Source organism: Urocitellus parryii, chromosome 13 (assembly GCF_045843805.1).
Source record: "Urocitellus parryii isolate mUroPar1 chromosome 13, mUroPar1.hap1, whole genome shotgun sequence".
NCBI lineage: Eukaryota > Metazoa > Chordata > Mammalia > Rodentia > Sciuridae > Urocitellus > Urocitellus parryii.
In genome coordinates this window covers 51,987,927-52,010,862 of record NC_135543.1, presented here as the reverse complement: position 1 = coordinate 52,010,862, position 22,936 = coordinate 51,987,927, and the positions used below count along the sequence as shown (strand labels likewise).

Sequence of the window (22,936 nt, the reverse complement as noted above, 5' to 3'; positions counted from 1 at the left end):
TAGACCACATTAGTGCCCCAGGCCATGTGAGGGCATCCAGGGTAGATGGCAGCCCTACCCCTGGCCCTTCCTTCTTTCCTCTACTTGAACCCCTGTGTCCTGGAATAACCATCGTGTTACCTTCACTCAGTGAGCCCCCAGCTGCATCACTTCTCTGCCAAGTGTGAATGGAAAGTTTATAAGAGACACTCAAGAGAGGTTTAAGGCCTCACTCAACTTCAGCAAATATGATAAGACAAATAAACTGCCTTTTCTTACATCCCTTTGATGCCTGTAGATATTTCTTAAGTTCTTTCGGCCACCTGCAAAATGTGAATCTATTTTCAAAGTCTTGCAATTCCTGAATAAAGGTAAGTGCAAATGACCAGAGTCTTAGAAATTCTAAGCATGCCTGTGGAAAGTGTTTTGATAGAAAATGGTGTAGCTGATTTTTAAAAAGTTGTAGGGTGAGCACTCTGAACAAGAAACAAATGAGGCAGTCCTCCATTCTCCTGACAACCGGACTTGGTGTTGGATAAGCCATGCATACAAAGTTTTTATAGAAGAGAACAAAAAGAATGTTGTATCTTCTTTCCATTGTGCACATGAAGAAACTGAGATTCAAGTTAAATGATGCACGGAAGGTCACACAGGTGGTAAATGACAGAATTAGGACTGCAAAATAGGTCTTCCTTTTGCTAGACAAGAGGTGTTAGGAAGCAGCAGAACCTAGTTTCTCTTCCCTCAAGTAGGATAGTGCTGCCTACTTGGATGCCTCACTGAGCTCTATGAATAACATAAGATCACGATCATTAAAACCCTTTGCCAAATAGAATACGCCATGCTAGTGTAAGGTATATGGTGGAATATTTAAATATATTTCCATACAAGATATGGAAGACAAGGATGATGTGTATTTGAAACTGTTGAGCCAAGGTAAATGGTCAAACAAATATTGACCATTTAGTTGCAAAATGCCAAAGCATAATACAATCTTGTGTTTATAGTTGCTTTCAGGTCACTGTGAGTCACTTCAGGTGATTTTGATTAGATGATGCTAGTTTTAAAAAAGAAAAGAAATAAGTATACCACCTGAGTAGCAGCTGGAGTTCACACAAAGATATGGGCGATCACATAGTAGTTTGGACTCTCCCTAAGAATGCAAGGAGCATGCCCAAGGGACACATCTTGGCTTTCTCCCTTCAGAGAGTATCAAGTTACTAGGCTTCTGAGCTTTCTCTTAATTGTCCCAAGGATGATGAATTGAATGAATGAAACCGTATTTCACACACATTCAGGGACCATGGGATTGATTCTATTTTATGTTGCTGTAAGTTATTTTTATAAACCATAATCTGTCATTTGTTTTTTACCCATTTGTGGGAATTCCCTCCAATTGGTGGTTATTCATATTCATTCAATTACTGTCCATGTTTATATGCCATCAGATAGAGTTCTTTTCAGCTAGGCACGGTAGCATATGACTGTGATCCCAACAATTTGGGAGGCTAAGGCAGGAGGATCACAAATTCAAGGCCAGCCTCAGCAACTAGTGAGACTCTATTTAAAAAAGTAAAAAGGGCTGGGAATGTAGTTCTGTGGTAGAGTGCTCCTGGGTTCAATTACCAGTACCACCAAACTATTTTGCTTTCTTTAAATTATTTGAGTTTGAGGGGAGTTTCAGTCAAAAATAACCTAAGACTGAATCTGCAACTAAACTAGCCTGTTCTGATAAAAATGACTAACAGGTCCAAGGACAGCTTCATGGGAAGTTTTAATTCAGGCTCCTACAGGCACCTTGAAGTATCTTTACCCACCTGCCCTCCATGAAAGAACTTAAGTGATGTAGAACAGTTGTGGAAATTTGCTATGAAATGACTACTAAATATCTATTTTCATGGGAATGCTAAATTAAAAAAATAAATAAATAAAACACACAGCATCAGATTCAGCTTTCAGACCTTAAAAGTAGTTGTAAATTTTTTCATATTTGAGTTCTTTGATTTACCTTATGATTTCTATTCATTCCCTTCTCTCTCTTTCTCAGGGCCACCTCACAGTCTTAAGTATAGTGAAGTCAGGAAAAACTCATTGGTTCTGCAGTGGAAGCCTCCTGTCCACTCTGGACGGACCCCAGTCACGGGTTACTTTGTGGACATTAAGGAGACCAATGCCAAAGATGACCAGTGGCGAGGACTCAATGAGGCAGCCATTAAAAACAAATACCTGAAGGTAGAGAATGCTTTAGAGAAAAGTGTTCTATTACTATCAACTTTAAAGATGGGGGAAAAAAACACTCTCTCTGCTTTGTTTATTTCAAATATTGGGCTCCTGGTAAGATTCCTCTTGGCAATAGTTAGAATTGCGGGAATTTTATGATGCTTGAAACAGTTCGGTGATATTTAAGCTGAATTCCTCAGCCTAGTTTTGCAAAACATCCACCATCTCTTCCTTCTTGCCTCCTTTCCCTCCATGCTTCAACTTACCCCCTCACAGTCTTAAAACACCATCCCTGAAAGGTGACTTTTTTATTCCTACCACAAAAGCTGTTTTTATAGAGGTCACACCAGAACATGGAAACTGGGCTCTTTTGAGTCACATCCTGGCTCACTTCACCTGCTGCCTCATGCATGCACTCTCATGAGCTCTAGGAGATTAGCAGCATGGGTTCACTCAGCTCTTGACCTGCCTTGCCCTTACCTGGGTCATTGCCCTCTGGATTCCCCTAGCGTATCCTAACCAAACCAGTTCCTAACTCTATCTGCCAAAGACTGTTGTGCTGTAACCACTGACTCGCTCAGTTGTGCCAAAAAGAATGTTTTCCCTCTGTTGTTGGCAGAGCACTTGAAGACCCCCCAGATCTACAGTAGGGCCTCAGAAGCTATTGGGGAATAGGAGCCCCTTGCTTATTACCTGCAATGAAGTGTGACTGCACCACAGTCATTCAGTCGTTTGCATACTGCATTCACACCAAAAGGATTTAACCGGACAGAGTTCATTTTCCTTTTTTTTATTGGTAATTACCACCTGGTGAGATGAGGTGGTGAGAAGGGAGTAATTGGAAAGGGTGGGGGACATTGGATGGAAAAGGTAAGGGGATGTGATTTGGAAATTATAGAGAAGGGGAAAACCCAAGGAAAGGAGAGTAAGTGTACACAGGTCACATAGACTATGTATTTGTGGTGCTGTTGGGGCCAGTGGTTCTCTCCCTGGAGTACTGGAAATGTGGAGGTGTGTTGTTGTCGCATCAGACACTAGACTGTGGACCTCCTTCCTGCACGTGTTGCAGACACCTGCCTCAGCCACGCATCACCTACGCAGCAGGTGCAGATGTGTCAGACATCTGGCAGTTGGCCTATTTTATCATAACAAGGAAACGTTTCTGTTCCTTTCTGGAAATTCGCAACTTACTGGTATTATTTATGAACATGGGATTTTAAACATATCAAATGCTATGCATTTAGCCTGTGCCTAAGTTCAAGTTCATTTACAAATTGAAATTCATTTCAAAAATCCATTCATTGGAGGGAAAGCTATCACTACATAAATAGTGTTGTTCTGTTGTCATCAGCTCAATAAAATCAAATCGATTAAAAACTTAACAGTTTAATGCATGACTCATTTAAATACACAGCCCCAAATCCTTCATTTAATTGAATAAACGTATTCCAGCACTGTTTGATTTAAATCCTGTTGGGGATATGGATCTCCATCACAGGATTAGGTAGAAAATTATGGCTTCTGTGTGTAATAAATTCCTTCTTAAAATACAATATCACTTTTAAATGTCATGTGTTTTTAAAATAAAAGGATAATTTTTTAAAGTGTTAATAGTATTATTATTACTGGAATCATACCATTACTATTACAGTGCAAATCCCTCAAAAAATCACACAAAAAATATGAAGAGAGACTGTCATACAAAAATAGAATGTAAATGCAGAATTCAAAGAAAGAAAGAAATTACAAATGCACTTCAGAACTCAGAGAAAGAAATTATAAATGCAGTGCCAAATCCAAAGAAAATCACACACACACACACATACAAAAAATATGAAGTAGGTTCTCAGAAAAAGTCTCTTTGATGATTAAAAGCTTGAGGATTTAAAATTTTAATGCACTTTGATTATTCACAAATTACTTAAAGTCACAATTATGTTAATGTCTGTTTAGTAAGAAATACCTATATTTGATTTACAGGGACGATTTTTTTTTCTGTTCTAGTACTTGAACATGCTTTTAAGCAAATGGAAAGTGTCAGTGATCCATGCTTTTAATTCTCCTCTCTTGCCAAGTATTTCATCTGAATTATTCTTGGAATATCTCACAAGAGTGGGGGCAGCATATATGTTATTATGACCACTTTGTATTTTGTTGGAAGCCATTAAATTATCAAAAGAAGGTAGATCATCAGAGTTGGAAGGGAAACTCCTTGGCTATTGATGGCTGGTCTAGACAGAAGATAATCCAGGGTCTGCTAATGGAGTGATTAGTCACAGACAGAATCAGCTCTAGAACAAAGGGTCCTGTGTCTTTGGTACTATGTGACTAAATGGTTATTACAGAGGAAGAACACATCTGTTTAAATAACATAAAACACCCACTGCTTTTACATCTGCTTCTTCCAGGTACAAGGCCTCAAGGAGGGTGTCAGCTATGTGTTCCGTGTCCGAGCCATCAACCAGGCTGGTGTTGGCAAGCCATCTGACCTCGCTGGCCCCGTTGTGGCAGAAACCCGTCCAGGTGGGCATTGACTTTTTCATTAACAATCATCTTGGATGGGGATGTCATTCAGTGGCTGTTCAATCCCTATCACTGCAAAGAAAAGAAAAAGATCCATCTTCTCTGTGTAGGGTACTAACATTTAACCTGACTTTGTATTCTTTTCCTGATTTTCAAAATCATCAAAGTGTGCTAGCTAAGAAATTGAGATGTATGACCTTAGCATAGAACCATTCATTTCTTCACAGGTACCTTGGAATAGGGATGAACCGGGTTTAAATTATCCAGGGGCTCTTTTGGTTCACACCTAAGAACAGGAAATTCAGGCCTGGGAGGTAGCTCAGTAGAAGAGTACTTGCCAAACATGTACAAGGCCTTGGGTTCAATCTCCAGCACGGTAAATAAAATAAAATAAATAACAGAAATTCTGGATCAAATTATGCCTCCTGAACCAACTCTTCCAAACAAAAGTCCCTGGGAAATGGTTTCCATTATGTCCTGGCCATTATGTCCCATAAGATACTCCCAATTATAGGGGAAGCTGAAATGGCCCAGTTAAATGAATTGCAGCTATTAAGAAGCTAAGGGTCAGCAAACTTTCTGTGAAGGGCCAGACAGTAAATATTTTTTTGTTTTACCGCTATATGGTCTCTATCACAACTACTCAGCTCTGCCATGGCATGAAAGCAGCCATAGATAATATATAAACTGATGAGCAGGACTGTGTTCCAATAAAATTTATTATGTGTGTGATGTATATGCATTGAATAATATCATGCATTTTATGCATTATAAAATTTGAATTCTATATAATGTTTATGTGCCTTGAAATATAAATCTTCTTTTTATTTTTTTCAACTGTTTCAAAATACAAAAACCATTCTTAAGCTTGTGGGCCATACAATTAGAGGCAACAAGCCATATTTAGCCCACAGGCCACAGTTTGCTGACCCATGGGTTAAACTAACAACAGTCCTGTCTGAATGGTCTGCGAGCTGAGACAGCCCTCAACTTGCCAGACTCAAGAGATGCTGGGATTGGACAGAAGAAGACAGTCTTTCCTCTATTATGAGAACAAACTTTATAATGTTCATTGTCCCTATAATTTCAGATCATTCTATAATAACTATTTCTTTTTATCATTCAATCTGTGTCTTTTTAAAATTATGCATTTCAGTTCTTTAAAGTTACATAAAAGAAAGCATTGAAAGCAAAATAGGATTAAAAAATTCTAACCAGTTATTTTTAAGTTTTTATTCATCCTAGTTCAAGTATTTTCACTTTAATCTTTCCTTTTCAGAATTGAAGTGAACCAAGAGCAGATACATCATGTGATATTTATTTTCCCAATGAGCAAAGAATGTAAACATAGGAAACTATTTTTACTACTTGTCACTCAAAAAGTATAAACAATGCATACCTTTTCAGGAACCATCTGCCCCTTTCATCTTAATAACTATTTTCAGTTACTCTTAAAACTAGTTTGGGGCTGGGGTTGTGGCTCAGTGGTAGAGTGCTTGCCTAGCATGTGTGAGGCACTAGGTTCAATTCTCAGGACCACATATAAATAATAAATGAATATCCATCAACAACTAATAAAATATTTTTTAGAAAACTAGTTTGTAGCTATGAGTCTGACAAAGGTGACCTTCTTTACAAAAGTGTGGCAGGTGTCTGTAAAAAGTGCTACACTCCAAGTAAGTAACCATTGCAAAATTCCAGGAGAAAGCAGAAAAATGCTAAGAACAGACACACTAGGTCAAAGTAGATGTACAAGGGACACCGGGACATATGCTCCTATAGAAACAGGACCCTTCATTTGTCAACTGTGGAGATATTAAAAGTGCCAAATGGACATATGTGAGGACCCAAGGGCAGTGTCTACACTCTCATAATAACAACATTTAGATTGCTCGATGAGTCAACTCTTACTAGTCTAGTCATGGGTAAATCAAAAGCACACTTTAACCTGTAGATTCCCAATCAGATCAAAGAAAGCACAAAGCAATTTCTTATTCGCTCTTCTCCAGCCTCAGAATGGCAGATGACCAGGCATCTAACATTAACAGTGTCATCACTAGGGAAATTTTGACACCAGGAAAGGATCTGAGACCCTCTGAGTAAGAGCTTTGTTTCACTGATCTGGAAGACTGTCCCCAAAGTCATTTTTGTGGCCCTTCCATTCCCAGAATGTAACTCCAACCAGCAGCTGCAGACAGGTATACACTAAGCAGCACCATATAGGAGTTCAGGAGTCATTGGCTCACAGTCTGAAAAAGAATCAATCCTGAGACACACAAAGCCAAGATGCTTCCCCATGCAGGAGCGCCAAAACTCCAGTGATGCTGGACTTATTTTATGGGCAACAAGCACATTCTTTCTTGCAACATGTATTTCTAGAATTCCTTCTGTTGCCTGATGCTGTGTGGGCCTTGGGGGTAGAGTAATGTGTCATCCTTACTGCATACTAGTTTACAATCTTATAACAACAGCAGAGTTTACAACATGGTATGATGAGAGAGCTAGGATAATATATCTTCGTAGCCAAATAGGCTATAAACCAGGTATCAAGATTTTGTGAGTCCCTGTGAAAGCATATAGATAGCCCCAAATTGGCTATGCTTAGTAATTTTATTAAATATCAGTAGATGACTTTTTCTCATGTATTTATTTTAGAATGGATGGAGTGTAGGGGCATGTTATCAATTTCAAGATTTGGGATGTGAAACTTAGATCACTGTTTCAGAAGAACTTCTTCTGGTATCCAGTATTAAAATTTCAGATAGAAAACCAAGCTTATCATGTAACAGCAAACTGCAAATACTTCTAACAGGATACCTCAAGTGTAACTAAATTCCATTTAAAAGTTAACCTAATCCATTGGGGGTTGTTCGGATCACTGAACTCCCTTTGAAGTCAAAGAATATGTAAGTAGATGTACTCCAGCCACTGCTACAAAGTATGTCATGCTTTCCCATGAAATCCTTTAGCTAAAGAAGCCTATAAATAAGAATAGGTGGAATCATATTTGGGGTAGATTTTTTGGTACCCAAAAGGACATTCTCATCTGATATTTGATATTATTAAAGCAGTATCTATGGTTGATTGCTTCAGGCCAGGGGATAGAGGTAGAGGCCAGGTGAGACAGATCATATGAGAGCCAAGAGAGACACCTGCCAAGGTGTGGCAGGTGATCAGGAGGGCAACAGGCTGGCAGTACAGGCTGCAGGTATTCTTACCAGAGAAAACTGCAGTGGGCAGGAGAATCAGGTGATGGGCAAGAATCTGAACACCAGGCAGGGCCCCAAGAAAGAAATGGGTCACAGAATGCTAGCACTTGGTCATGAGGAACAAGTCAGGTCAGCAGAATACACTTACAGAAGGAATAATGAGTTGGGATTGAGTTGACATCCTAGTAATGAAGGTCACTTTACAATCCCAGAGTCTAACAGTTGGTTGGCCCAGAGCCTGGTAAGGCTGAGAAAGCTACTATGTACCCAGGGGCCTCTTGGTGGATCCTTGGAAGACTCTGAAGCAGGAAGCCAGACCAACTCCTAGCAATAAGCTCAACTGGTTCCTTTAGAAAACCACCCTAAAATGTGCTTACTAATAGATCTTTCACCTACTGGGACAGTAGTTCTCAACCTTGGCTGTAATTTAGAATCATGCCAGGGACTTCAAAAGTATTGCCACCCAGACCAATTAAGTCAGAATCTCTAAGGCTGAGCCTATTGTTTAACTCCTTGAGTGATTCCAATCTGAAACCAGGCTCAAGAAGTAGGCATTAGACTCTGAGCACCTTCCCAATAGGGAGCTGTATCTTTTCTGTATATATGCTGAGAGTCTGGCATAGTACCTGGTATAGTATATATTAGTTAATCTACTAAGCAAAAACATAATGAATAACAACTATGTTCAGCCAGTGAATGTGACTCAGTATGTACACTTCTCCCTGGGTATGTTGTGATACATGTCCTGGTTATAAAGGATGGACTGGGAAAGAAACATCCAGTAAGGGATGCAGGGGGTCAGGCAGCAACCCTCCCCACAAACGGGGCAGCTCAGTACACTTCCATATGCTTGACTCTAGCCACTCTTTAGGTTTTTCTCAACAACAACAACAACAACAACAACACACACAGACACACACACATACAGTGGAGAAGGACAAATAGCTATACAGCATATAAAACAATACATTAATGCTGACATAAAAGACTTTAAACAATATGAGACAAAAAGCCTCATATCAAATTAGGAAGTATAGAAGAAGGCAGTTTTCAGAGATTTTATTTCACCTTTTAAATTCTATGTTTTTTCTTTTAAAGAAAAATTTATATGAGAGAAAAGTAGGGCAGAGTTGGCTAATTTTCAAAATACTCATAGTAGCCCTGGGCCACGTTCTAATAACCCATGTTCTGGGGCTTCCTGGCTCTTGGAAGACTGCTAAGATGCCATTTGTGTGATTGGATATTCCTGTGTCCTTATTAGGGCTTTGTTAAGGGTTGAGCAGTTGACTGGGGACAACTCTTATAAGAGTTTGCAAGTCAAAATCTCTCTTTTATTGCATTCTTTATGTTCTTGAACAAATTCAAAGATCATTTTTTAGAAAATGTAAGTCATGACAAATTTTAGTTCACTTTTCAAGCCCAACTTTTCTGTAAAAAGTGGGACAACCTTAGTCTGGAAGGAATCCACTAGGTTTCCTTTAAGATGATAGTAGAACATCAAACTTGCTTCCTCCTGCCCATTAAGTATCTGAATCACTTTGTTCATACTTTAATCAAGTTAGAGAATGAATCAGCCATGAATTAATTGACATTACCTCAGCTCTTGGCCCAAGCTCATTTAAACCCTGGAACATTAAAAAAAAATTTTTTTTTGAGAATGTTACAGCTATACTTTTCTCTTGGACTTTTTCTCCAACACTGTACAAATTTAATCTCCCTATGGTGTTATTTGGAGAGTTAGCCTGGGGCATGTTAGAAATGCCATTGTTGCTTTATAGGTTAAGACATTGGTTTTGGTTTTTCTAGAGCATTTATATAAAAGATCATCCATTTGAATACCATGTGTCTTTGTAAAATTGCAATAGAATTTTTTGCCTTTTATGTATTCAGGAATCCTTACTTAAGGAGTTATATTGTTAATTACTCTTAGATTTTAGTATCTGGAAAGACTGGCCCTCCAGATGACCAACACCACTTCTCTTATTATATAAAGGGAAATCTATTGTCTAACACATCCATATGAAAGAAAACTCCAACCTCATATTTTAATTGTTTTGCCTACTTTTAAACTTTTCAAAAGATATATTTTTGCTTTAAATTCCTGCTTTCTCACATTTATTCCTTGTTGTCCCAAGTAACTTCTCTAAAGTGTCTACTAGAGCTGGGGATGTGGCTCAATGGTAGAGCGTCAAGGATAAGGCCTTGGGTTTGATCACTATTACCATACACACACAACATAAATATATAAAATAAAAATTCCAAAACCACTTTTTTCTCTATTCATAAACCCAGAAGGAAGGATGAGTCTATTTTTTTTCAAAGGCAATGTCAGTTTAATTTTCCACATCTATTGTTTGAGACTTAAAAATGCTGTCTTTTGGGCTGGGGCTGTAGCTCAGGGGCATAGCACTTGCCTGGCATGTGTGAGGCACCGGGTTCAATCCTTAGCACCACATAAAAATAAATAAATAAAAATAGAAGGTTATATGTCCATCTACAACTAAAAAAATAGAAGAATATTGTTTAAAAATATTACCTTTCATTTTAAAAGGAAAATAGGTAACTTCTTTGGTTTTACTTCGTATTTTCACAAAAGATCAACCAGTTACTTTTAAAATTTTCATTTTCCAGAATACTTCATTAAGATAGCTCTATATTTTCCAACAGCTAAGCAGGGCTATCCTGTTCTCCAAGTCACACTGGGTGTGGGACCAAATTTGGCTCAGAAACCTCAGCAAATCATGGTTTTAAATTCCAGTTGTTCTATACTTCCAAGCTTTAAAATGTCATTTTAAGATTTTTTTGATGAAATTATTTAAAAATAGGTTCCACATTTCAGTAGCATTTCTCAGTCTCCTTGGATGCAGCCTGCTGAATCATACTTACCTTTTTCTGTATGGCTCAGAGCCACAAGTACCAACCTTATTTATGGAGCAGTATTGCAATAAGTGATGTCATTTTGGAATGAGATGCAATTCGTCCCTCTATGAAATAATGTCTTTGTGCCTGTTTTTTAGTTTTCCTGCTTGCTCTCATTTTCCTTACAAAGATAGTAGCTTCTTACTTCCTTCTCATTATTTTAGTTTAATCTACTGAGGGAAACCGACAAAATAGGCTAGTTAGAATTTTCTCCAGTGAAGTATAGATTCCATGTGAGGATCTATGGAATTCTTCAGTGTGTGTGCAGGACACTAGCAAGTGTACTTTGTCACATCAGCAAAGGCATGCTTTCTTATTTTTTGGTTTTGGGCAAGTGGCCAAATGGGTGAGCTTTTATAGTACAAAGGTTATCTACAGAACTGAGAAAAAGGCAAAGCTAATGGAATTGTCCATATTCTTTCACTTTTATGACTCCTTTGTTGGCAGAAAAATCCAATTTCTCATGTTAGTGAACATCAAGATTCTTAACCCAAGCAATATTTTTATGTTGTAAACTCAAGTCATGCCTTTAATATACTAAACAGCAAGAATGTGGATGATTCACTTCCTTTTAAGAAGGATTACAACTAAGATAATGAATGATTAATATGAGCAGTTATGCTTCCAAAATAGACAGTATGCAAAAATCAAGAAAGATTTAGTCAATACCTAAGACTTCTTTCCTCTTCATAACAATACAGATAAACAAAAAATCTTTGATTTATATTCTTACAGCGACTCAGCCATGCAAACTGTGTATTATAACACTAAGCCTCAACGCTCTTTGGTGTTCATTTTTTTTCCCTCAAATTTTATTTATTTATTTTATTTATTATTTTAGTACCACAGATTGAACCCAGGGGCATTTAACCACTGAGCTACATCCCCAGCTCCCCACCCACCCCTTTTTTAAATTTTTTTTTTTTTTTACTTTGAGACAGGGTCTCACTGAGTTGCTTAGGGCCTCGATAAGTTGCTGAAATGGCTTTGAATTGCAATCCTCCTGTCTCAGCCTCCCAAATCACTGGGATTACAGATGTAAACCACCACACTCTTCTCTGAAGTTTTAATAAGAATGCTTATTCAATATTTATTTTACAACAAAGGAATATGAGGATTGGTCATATGTTATCAAGAATAGAAATAAACCATGGTCTGCAACTTACTATGAAATAGATTAAGCCCTTTACAAAGGACATAGAATGAATGTTTCACTTAAGGAACAATTAAACTTTTAATTGATCATTATTTTAGGTTATCTGTATAGCCAAATAGAAAATCATCCTGTTTGGATTTTTGTTTGTTTTGTTTTTGTGGTGCTATGGATTGAACCCAGGGCCTTGTGCATGCTAAGCAAGCACTCTACCACTAAGCCATATCCCCAGCCCCTGTTGGTTTCTTGAAGAAATTTTAAACATCTCCTAGAGCTAGTGTTCATTAAACTTCTCACTTTGTGGAGATTGATAGTTGAAGCACACACTGCCATTCATAAGAATCCTCATTAGGTCACCTGTCAGATTCAGAAAGCATGATCATGTTCCTCATGCTACTTACAATTCAGACGCACATTTCCTCTTGGCCTTCCCCTCAGAAGATTTTGACACCTTTTTCCCACTGACAAGTTTTATTGATGGTAGACCAAGATGTTGGACTCCTACAATACAGTCGGAAGAGAAAACATCATTCCTTTGTGAGATATGTTTTGGAAAAATTTAAAATATATTTTAAAAAATAAGCCAGGCACAGTGGTGCATGCCTGTAATCCCAGCAGCCTGGGAGGCTGAGGAAGGAGAATAAGAAGTTCAAAGCCAGCCTCAGCAAAAGTGAGGCACTAAGCAACTAACTCAGTGAGACCCTGTCTCCAAATAAAATACAAAATAGGGCTGGGGATGTGTCTCCATGGCTGAGTGCCTCTGAGTTCAATCCTTGGTACCCACCCACCCCCCCAAAAAGAATAATAATAATAATAAAATAAAGCCATACCTTTCTGGACTATAATTTTTTTTAACATACTGAAACAAACCAATTTCAGGCTGACAATTGAATGAGTATATAAGTTTGAGTACAATGTTTTGCTTTTTTCAAACTGGATTTAGGCATAGATGTGAATGTTTTCTAATCTGTACAAACTCTTTTTGAATTGTGATATTAGAGACAGGTGCAATTTATTATAACTCTCAAAAGAATAAAATAACTGAAAACACTAACCAAATTGTTTTCTTTTAAAATTCACACACCAGTCTTCTCGAAACATACTGCCTCTCTTGAAATTCATTTCTATTTAAATTTTCATGCTGTTCAATAACAGCCTTTCTAGGTTGCTAGCATTCTAATCCAGAGGGGCATTTTTAAATGGATTTATGTTTATATGATCAACATAATAAATTCCCATATATTTCTCCATTCTAAAATAACTGATAAATTCCCAACATGTGAACATAGGCAAGTCTTATTCTGTCTCCCCTTCAATTTCTCTTTAGTTTCTTTGTCCCCTTCGATCCTTTCCTAGTGGCTTATTGGATATGGATATTATTGAAGCAAAAGTTATAATTAGGACCTGAGAGTCAGTTTTCTTTTTTCTCAAGGCAGTCTTGTCTCCTTATTGTAGTTAATCCACTCCCACAATTGTATCACCTGTCATATCAGCCAATTTTTCCCTGGCCAACCAAAATTGTTCATGGTGTTGACTTTACCTACACGGCACGTTATTTTAAGTCTGTGTTACAGTATAGGAGCTGAATTTTAAGGCAAGAATGTCCATCCACAATGATTAGTTGGGGCTCTTTCTTTGCCAGGCTCAGGACCTTACTTTCAGGTGGAAGTAAAGTATCCCAAGGTAAGGAATTCTTACTTGTTGGTTGCTGCCACAAAGTATCAGTACCTTCTTTTTGATCTTCTAGGAACCAAAGAGGTTGTTGTAAATGTGGATGATGATGGAGTCATTTCACTGAACTTTGAATGTGATCAGATGACTCCAAAGTCAGAATTCACCTGGTCCAAAGATTACATATCCACTGAGGACTCTCCACGATTAGAAGTTGAAAGCAAAGGCAACAAGTAAGGATTGTTTCCATTTTAATGATGGGTTTCCTTTTCACCATAGGAGCATGAAGTACCTTCCACAATTCTGGAAGTCAAATACGTTTGGTCAAAGAAAAGGCAATCAAACTATAATATTTTTTTCTACTTTGTACATTTAACATTTATATGTTTGGTTGATTTTAGACACAGACTAGTGATAAAGTTTGCCAAGTTAGAAAACATAATGAACTAGACCATTGGTCCTTTCATTATTCATGCAACATGTTATATAAGACCGACAAGGTGCTGGGATCTAAGGATACCACAGTCACAGATCCTGCCTCTGGAGGCACAGAGATTATACAGAGGGACAATACTAGCACTGTATAATAAATTCAGAAAAGGAAAAACAGGGGAAGCATAAGAGAAGCATCTAGAAATATCCATAGCATATTCTGCACTATGGAAGAGTTATTTAGTCCCCCAGCAAGGCTAATCAGTGAAATGTCTTTATGCAGGATGTGTGTTAGTATGAAGCATGGCTTGGAGTTGGGGGATTTGTACCAGCCCCACCTCATTCATCATCATCCCTTGGAAAGAGGGCAGGAAAGTCTTCCAAATGGAAATGACATTTAATCTGAGACATCAAGAATGAACAGGCTTCAGCTCAGCAAGGAGGAAAAGACAAGTATTCCAAATGAAAAGAGTATTCACGAAGATGCCTAGAGAGGGAGAAACACAGGCCCACAGTCCTGGCATGGCCCCATTCTAAAATATATATATATATATATATTTTATTCTGCAGGACAAAATTGACCTTTAAAGACCTCGGGATGGATGACTTGGGCATTTACTCCTGTGACGTAACAGATACTGACGGGATAGCATCAAGCTACGTAATAGATGAGGAAGGTAAGCTTAAGATCAGTTCAGTCACAATTCTAATGTTGCTTTAATTTCTCAGTTAGTCTCAAGTGACTTTTAGTAGTTCAAGGTGTAACTGTTTTCGGTTTCTCCCTACAGAATTGAAACGTTTACTTGCTCTCAGCCACGAACACAAGTTCCCAAGTAAGTGTGCACAATACATTCACAGATGTTAGCAGTCTTACCAGGGGGCAACTTTTGCAATAAAATCAAATGGCAGCTCTGATGGGATCCAGAGAAGAGGCTCAGCCAGGTATGGTGGTGCACACCTGTAATCCCAGCTACTTAGGAGACCGAGGCAGGCGAATTGCAAGTTCCAGCCCAGCCTGGGCAACTTAGTGAAATGCTGTCTCAAAGTAAAATATAATAAAGGGTTTGGGGTATAGTTTAATGTTACAGTGCCCATGGTTCAATCCCCAATCTCTCTCTCTCATACATACACACACACATACACACACACACACAATAAATAAATAAATAAATAATTTTTTAAAAAAAAGACACTCTTGAGAACATATAATAGATCAGCAACTACAGAACCACCTTATAGAAGTGGTAGTTTTTCCCTTGCTCTTGTTTTCCATAGAAACTAAGATACTAACATAGAAAATATATCCTATGCTTTATTTCACAGAAGTGTCAGGATACATAGGCATAACATCTGAGCATTTAAGTTATTCTCTTTTTACTACATATTTTGGAATCAGTTATATCTCTTCTGGATAAATTCATTAATGTCTTTAGGCAAACTAATATTCTCTTAAGTGATGTTGGCACTTAATAGAAGAATCATACCTCCAAATAAAGACAATCTAAAGATAGCACCTACCACTTTATACTCTCGGAAAATAGGGTAAAGATGCCTTGGTCAGAAAAAGAATCCTTCTGAACTACTTACACACCCTTAAATAAAGCACCTTCTACATGAAAGATTAAATTCCACAGCTGACACCGAAGAGAAGAGAAAGGAGTCTGAAATAACACTCAGAAGCTTCCACAGGCCTGACAGGATCTCTTACCCCTGCCAGTACTAAAGCATCCAGAAAGGCACACCGTAGAGCTTGAGAAAACAAATAGTAACAAAATACCCTTATTCTTTTAAATTAGGAACTTAAAGGAACTCCTTAATACTTAAAGATATCTTTTCTTCACAAATACAGAAGCTTCAGAAATCCCCCAAATTATATTCTTATCCCAGACTGTGGACAAAGCTATATATTTGCATATGTGCATTTTTCTAGAGAGAAGATCCAGAATGTTCCTTAAACTCTCACTGGAGGCTGTGATTTTTCAAAAATAAAAATAAAAAATACTGCTCTAGAACCTTCTTACTCTTATATTCCCCAGGAATATTATTTTATTTTATTTTTTTGTATGGTGAGGCTGAGCGTTGGTGACTATTGGCCTCAGCCATGATGTTCTCCAGATGAACTCTTGTTAACAAAGCTGCAGAGTAAAGTGTTTATGGAACATGAATGTCAGGTGCAGACTTTATTCTGGAGAATCAGCCTCATGGCATTAAGCAAACCATTTTCATCCATACTCTTATCCACCATTAAACTGGAAACATAATAGCCCGAGTGATGTTTTAAAAGTTAATTTTGAAAAACAGCGTGGAAGGTAGAGGTCTGGCTTGGATGCTCTTCTTACTGTACTTTGGGCTCACCCTGTGAACTGAGCAGCTCCCTTCTATTTTCCTAGACCTTGGTTTCTTTTCCAGGAATAGCTATCAGAGTAGTTGATATCACCTACAGCAGAGAGCTGTCTCCGAGGCATGTAGGGTGCTTGCGTTGCTAATTCTCTCCTTTCTACCAATATTCATAGTGTCAAACGCTGATAGAAATGAAGAGAAGCAGCTGCATCTACTAATCTAGTTAGTCAGACAACAAAGGACCGGGATTGTCTAGGTAGCCGTTGGTTTCCACGGTATTTAAATTCAGTTTAAAGGAGGGAGATGAAAAAAGACAGGACAGGGTGTCACTGTTGAGTTCAAATGGCCTGGGCCTCCTTGGAGTTCAGCGATCGCATGAAACTGGAGATGGTGGCCATAATTGCCTGATGTTGCTGTCACTTAAACTGAGGTATTTTATTTTGAATAAGCCTACAGTCTCTAATTGGTGGTGCTAGGAGAGGGGGTTGCAACAAACTCTAGTGTCCTTTATTATAGACTAGCTGTAGTAGCTTGGTGGGCACAGAAAATGTGTAAAATTCTCAATGCAATTATCAAATCTCTTACCCAAAGGAGTTTTCATTGCCCGTTGATACAGCATTCTAAATATTATGGTTCCAGCACTTTTCTCTCGCCTACCAATATCACAACAATGAGGTCACTACATGAACATTTTCAGAGATCTGATGATAGGATCCAAGCAGCCTTTCTGATGATTTCTCGGCTTATACCCACTTCTTCTCAGTGTTGACACATTAACTAAGTCATTTTCTTGAAATTTTATAAGGTTTCAAATGGTCTCATCTTCCTTACAGAATGTAAGAGTATGGTGTTCCTTTATCCTTCAGCACAGTGAAGTCCCATGTTAAGCTGTTGGCAAAAAAATATTTTGAAAGCCACTAAGCATATGCCTTAGACCTACAAATAACACATTTTGCTGGATGCAAGTTAACTGCCAGAGAAAAGAGCTGAAGGAAATTTAGAGCTGAGAAAAAGGGGGGAAATGTATAAAGCTAAAAATGGAAAATAACAGTCTGTCTTGCCAGTATTGATACTAAATTGCAGTGTGAAGAGAAAGCTTATCTGCAGGGGGAGGGTGTACTTCAGTGTCTTCAACAGCCTGCAGAATCTCTCCTCATTTGCAGGCACTGGTTATTACCCTATCTGGGTACAAATAATATATGTATGCAGACCTACCCAATCACATATATGTAAATATAGATATCTTGCTTTGCAATCTGAAGTTGTCAACACATTATATTTTATAATTGGTAGTTGGAGAATGTTGTGGAAGCAACTGGAAGAAGAAAAAGCCACAAAAATACTAATAGCTAACATTTACAGTGCGCTTATCATATGCCAGGCTTTTTATAGGATATTTAAACAGAATTTATTATTTGAACTCCACAATGACCATAGAAGGTTGGTACTATGGTGACTTGACTTTAGAGATAAAGAACATGAGGTGCAGAGAAGTTAAGTAACTAGAGCAGTTGCACACAGCTGGGAAAGACCAAGTGGTCTGTCCCTGGTACCTGTTCCCCAGTCATGTCATGGGCTCTTCCTGTGCCTGCACCTGACAAGTCTGCCCTGGGTCCTCTGAGATGATTCATGTGGGTCTGTGTTCCAGAATGGGTTTCCAGAGTTCTAGAAGACTTCCTGCTGTGCTCAAGACTTACTTGTAGCAAGCATGAGCATTCTGTGGGGAGAAAGCTTAGCCTCTGCTCTGGCCACCCAGGGATCCCTCCATTATCTGCTTTTCCCAGACATCTGCTCTCATTGGAACACCAGGGGACAACTGGAATCAAGAGGAATACAGAAGAGAGGGAATAACCCTCACCACAGCGCTAGGACCCATATGTTACTAATCATTCCTGGGATTCCGTTTTCTCATCAGTAAAATTAGGGGAGGAAGACTCAAAATGGTTATCTTGAGCACTGATCATTATTCACAGAATCTTAATGTGACTTCAGTTTCTCAACAGCCTTGATAGGCACTTCACATCCACGTTAGCAAGCGAGGAGCACAAGGTTTAAGGAGGAGAATAACTGTTCAAGAGGACGGTGTGACTCCACAGCCCATCCTCTCCCCTGTGGTGCATCTCCTCAGTAGATGATATCTGAGCATTCTTCAGTTCTCAACCAGAACAAGCCCATAGCTGAATTTTGTAGTGGGTAGGGAACAATGCAAAGGAAAGGTGTCCCTTTAAGCTTGATGGGGTAGATTTAGAGTAAATACAAAGAATGTTAATTTGCACTTGATACAAGTTTGTTAGCTTGTAATTTAAAATATAACACATGTTAAATTTTTGAAATAAGCTTAAGAACAATTTAGAGAAATAAATGGTAGTAATTTCCCCTAAAGGAAGTTAAGGATTACTAAACTGTGAGAAACAGCCAACCTTTTCCACAAAGTATGCCCTGGAGCCACGTCTGATAGAAAACCACGGCCAGAGGAACCTTTCTGGAGAACACTTCCAAGTTGTGAGAAATTAAAAAATGAGTTTTGTGATATCAGCCAACCTTTTAAATGTCACTGAGACTCAAACGGCTTAAGCAATATTAGGATAAATTAGAGATGCCATATGGTTCCTCTGTTTTCTAGGTGAAGAAAGCTATGCTGTATTTTGATAGAGCATCTTGATAGTGGCTCATTTATTTGCCTCTGAATAATTTTGCTTGGTCTTGGAACTAAAATGAGGTAATATATCACTGAGGAGAATAGGGTTTAAATGACTGAATATATAGTCTTCCCACAGTATATGTGGGGGATTGGTTTCAGGACCCGTTGCCAATAACAAAATCCATAGACGCACAAGTCCCTTTAACAAAATGACATAATATTCCACATATAACCCACCCTCATTCTCCCACATATTTAAATTATCTGTATTACTTATAATGCCAAATACAATGCAAATGATATGTAAACAGTTGTTCTGCTGCATTGTTTAGGGAATAATGACAGGAAAACAGTCTGCATCTGGTCAGGACAAATGCAATTTAAAACAATGTATTTTGATCCATTGGCTGAATCCCATGGGTGCAGAACCTATGGATACGGAGGGCCAACTGTGTAGTCAAAATTCATTTTTTTAAGATCTATATTTTTAAAAACATTTGAAAAAACCTGAAGTAAGTTAAATTAAATCAAATGTAACTCCTTTCTAAATAATCTGAAGTAATTAAGATACTAAACCTTAGAATGTTAGAGCTGGAAAATGATCATGGTTAATTAGGGCATTTAGTTTAATCCAACTCATTTACAGACACATCAAATGAGAGCCAGCAACACAAGGTAACCACCCTAATGTCACACATTTGCTAGTAGCAGACCTTGGGCTCTCCTGGGGCCAGTGCAGAACTCTTCTTTAGATCTCATTATTGCCCTTGAATAAACCTAACCAAAGCCATAGAGGAGAGTCACAGATATTAGCTGGATGTGCCCCTAGAGGTAAGTTCATCTTCTTCCTTTTTACAGTTGAGACAACTGTGATTCAGTGAAGGTGAACAACTTTCCCATGGTGACAGCCCCAGGGTAAAAGCCCAGGTTTCCTGTCCCTCAATCTGAGGTTTTTCCTACAAAGCTCTCACTGCCTCTGGGCTTTGCAAAAGCACTATTCCCATTGACCTTTTTATTTTTTTCTTTTTGGTACTGGGGATTGAATTTAAGGGCACTCAACCACTGAGCCATATCCCCAGCCCCATTTTGTATTTTATTTAGAGACTGGGTCTCACTGAGTTGCTTAGCACCTCACTTTTACCGAGGCTGGCTTTGAACTCGTGATCCTCCTGCCTCAGCCTCCCAAGCCACTGGAATTACAGGCATGCACCACCATGTCAGACTCCCATTGTCTAATTTTTCACGTGTCGAACAATCCGTATCATTATTATCAGCTACCAATATAATTACTGTGTTTATGTTTTTGTTTTTTATAGCTGTCCCAGCTAAATCAGAGTTGGCAGTTGAAATTTTGGAGAAAGGTCAGGTCCGGTTTTGGATGCAGGCTGAGAAGCTCTCTGGCAATGCCAAAGTCAACTACATATTTAATGAGAAGGAAATTTTTGACGGGCCGGTAGGTTTTATGCTTTTTAGGTTTTTAAATGTATCGTTGTAGAACACATGGAGGATGCCCTACTAGAACATGGATAAAGTGTTATGAAAACTACTGGGCAGTAGAGTGGAGTCTAAATCATTCTTATATGTGAAAAGAATGTGAAGAAGAAATACTTAGGAACTGTATTGTATTATTGAAACTGAGACACTTTTGAGATTGAAAGAGAGTGCTATTAATAATTTTTTCCAGGACAACAGTTATAAATCAATACTGTTTCAGGTAAACCAAGAAGTATAGTAACCCAGGGAAACAGAGCTGCCTCTCCTGAATTCATCGCACACTTCTACAGCTTGGTAAAAAATGTAAACTAGTATTCTCCATTTCAAAAGCCAGAACTCTGGCATTTTTTGTTAATTTTTAATGAGCTGTTAAAAAAGATGCAGGCCATCTTTAGTTTCTAATGTGTCAGAAACCCCAACAGACTTGATACATTACATGGAGAAAATAATATCTTGTTTCAGTGGCTCAGGAAAATGCAGTAGGAATATCTTTCATTGCCTTTCTAACTAAAAATGCAATGAATCCTTATTGTAAAACACTGTAATGATTCAGGACAGATCATACATTCTTACAACTTTTAATGTACTTGATTGTATATACTTTTGGAGCTTTTTTCCATACTTCTGTGTACGTCTATATAATGCTATTTCCTTTCCTTTTGATGTAAATTTAATTTTTATAGATAGACTTAATACATCTGAGCTTTATTTGTCCTCCCCAAAGACATCAGTAGAGTTATGATTAGGCCAATGCCCTGATGTACTAAAGAACTTGGGGTTCCGGGTCTGTAGCCCTCTCCTGTGCTGTCATGGATGTAAATGAAAGTGGGGAGGAGATATGGCTTGTGGCCATTACTAGCAACTTATTATCTTTTTATTGCTGTTTATGTTAAAACATTTAAGGATCTTTAGTGAGGAATAGCATTTCCTTGTATGCACTTTTCAACATACAGGGTAACTTTGTATAAAGCTAGATCCCTTCACTTGTATGTCCACTGGGGTCCATCTCCTCCCCATTTCCAAAGTGTTCTCATCAACTGCTATGAGGACACCTGGCTGGAGGACAGGAAGGAAGATTATGGTTAGCATCATTTCCCCCATAACCACTGACATACACACATGTGTAGACTTTATGTGTTCAAGCATGCACACATGTAGCCATGCATGCATACACTATTGCCTATGTCAAGTTCCATAGCTGGAGAGTTTAAATAGTTTCTTATTCATGATGTAGGGGCGGTGCTCTCTGGAGAAAAGAAGGTGAAAGAAGCAGGCTAGGGTCAGAGAAAGCTAAGTAAAAATTGGTCTCAGCTGGAGACTGACTTCCTGCAGAAGAGGCTCTGGGGCATGAATTGTGCCACAGAGTTGGTCCCAGACCTAAGCCTTCATTCTGGGATATATTTTATAGCAAAACTTCATTAATCCAGATTTATGGAATTTGTGCCAGGGACTAAGATTGACCTTTACACTCTGAAAAAAAGTTGTCTAAACAATGTAACAAAACAACCTAATAAAAATGAAATAGTTTATTAAGAACAAATTGATTTTAATGCTTTAGAAGCATTTAATTAATATATTATTAGCAGATGTTTATTTATTGACCATCGTATACCAGAAATGTGCTAGACGCTGAGGATATAGCAATGAATGATAAGCTGTTTCCCCCATGCTACCTAGAGTTTTATATTACCCTGCTAACTAAAAAATAGTGTAATCTGGAAGGTAAATGGGAATCTTAAATAACTTTTTGACAATATTTTGTAACATAGAGTAACAAAACTTCATTTAAACTTAAAAAAATTAAATTTCAAATTATTTGGTCATCCGTTCTGATCTAGGTCATGTATTCATATAAGAAATATGTTCCTTTTCCCAGGTGCAAGATTTTAATGAACTTGCTTGGTTGTCAGGAAATAATATTAAAAATGTGATTCTTGGGCTTCATTTTTATTTCATCAGACTTATTGTCATCAAAGTGAAATGTCTACCTCACTGATTTCTCTCTTTATCTTTTCACATTGAAGAAATACAAGATGCATATTGACCGAAACACTGGCATAATTGAAATGTTCATGGAAAAACTGCAGGACGAAGATGAGGGAACGTATACATTCCAGATTCAAGATGGGAAAGCAACTGGCCATTCTACTCTTGTCCTCATTGGAGATGGTAAGAATCCTGAGGAACAGTAACTGGAAGGCCTTACTGCTCCCTTCCATGCCAATACCCCTTGACACAAAGAGATCCTGTGAAAGGTAGTGGGAATTGTTCCTTAATTGGATTCCTATGATCAAAATACAATTTTCAGTTAATATTTTGCATAGTATTTCATTTCAGGAATAAACATTAATTTAA

The 22,936-nt window shown here is 38.1% G+C and overlaps 1 protein-coding gene across 1 annotated transcript in view; it reads left to right on the top strand.

Annotated features, from left to right (window-relative positions):
• Window positions 1–22,936, top strand: part of Myom1 (myomesin 1) — a 129,643-nt gene that overhangs the window by 85,594 nt on the left and 21,113 nt on the right. Inside the window, exons 20-26 of the mRNA XM_026394533.2 lie at window positions 2,027–2,211; window positions 4,608–4,722; window positions 13,751–13,907; window positions 14,677–14,783; window positions 14,895–14,939; window positions 20,404–20,540; window positions 22,606–22,750. Coding sequence (XP_026250318.2) covers window positions 2,027–2,211; window positions 4,608–4,722; window positions 13,751–13,907; window positions 14,677–14,783; window positions 14,895–14,939; window positions 20,404–20,540; window positions 22,606–22,750 — 891 coding nt within the window. The remainder of the gene's footprint in view (window positions 1–2,026; window positions 2,212–4,607; window positions 4,723–13,750; window positions 13,908–14,676; window positions 14,784–14,894; window positions 14,940–20,403; window positions 20,541–22,605; window positions 22,751–22,936) is intronic.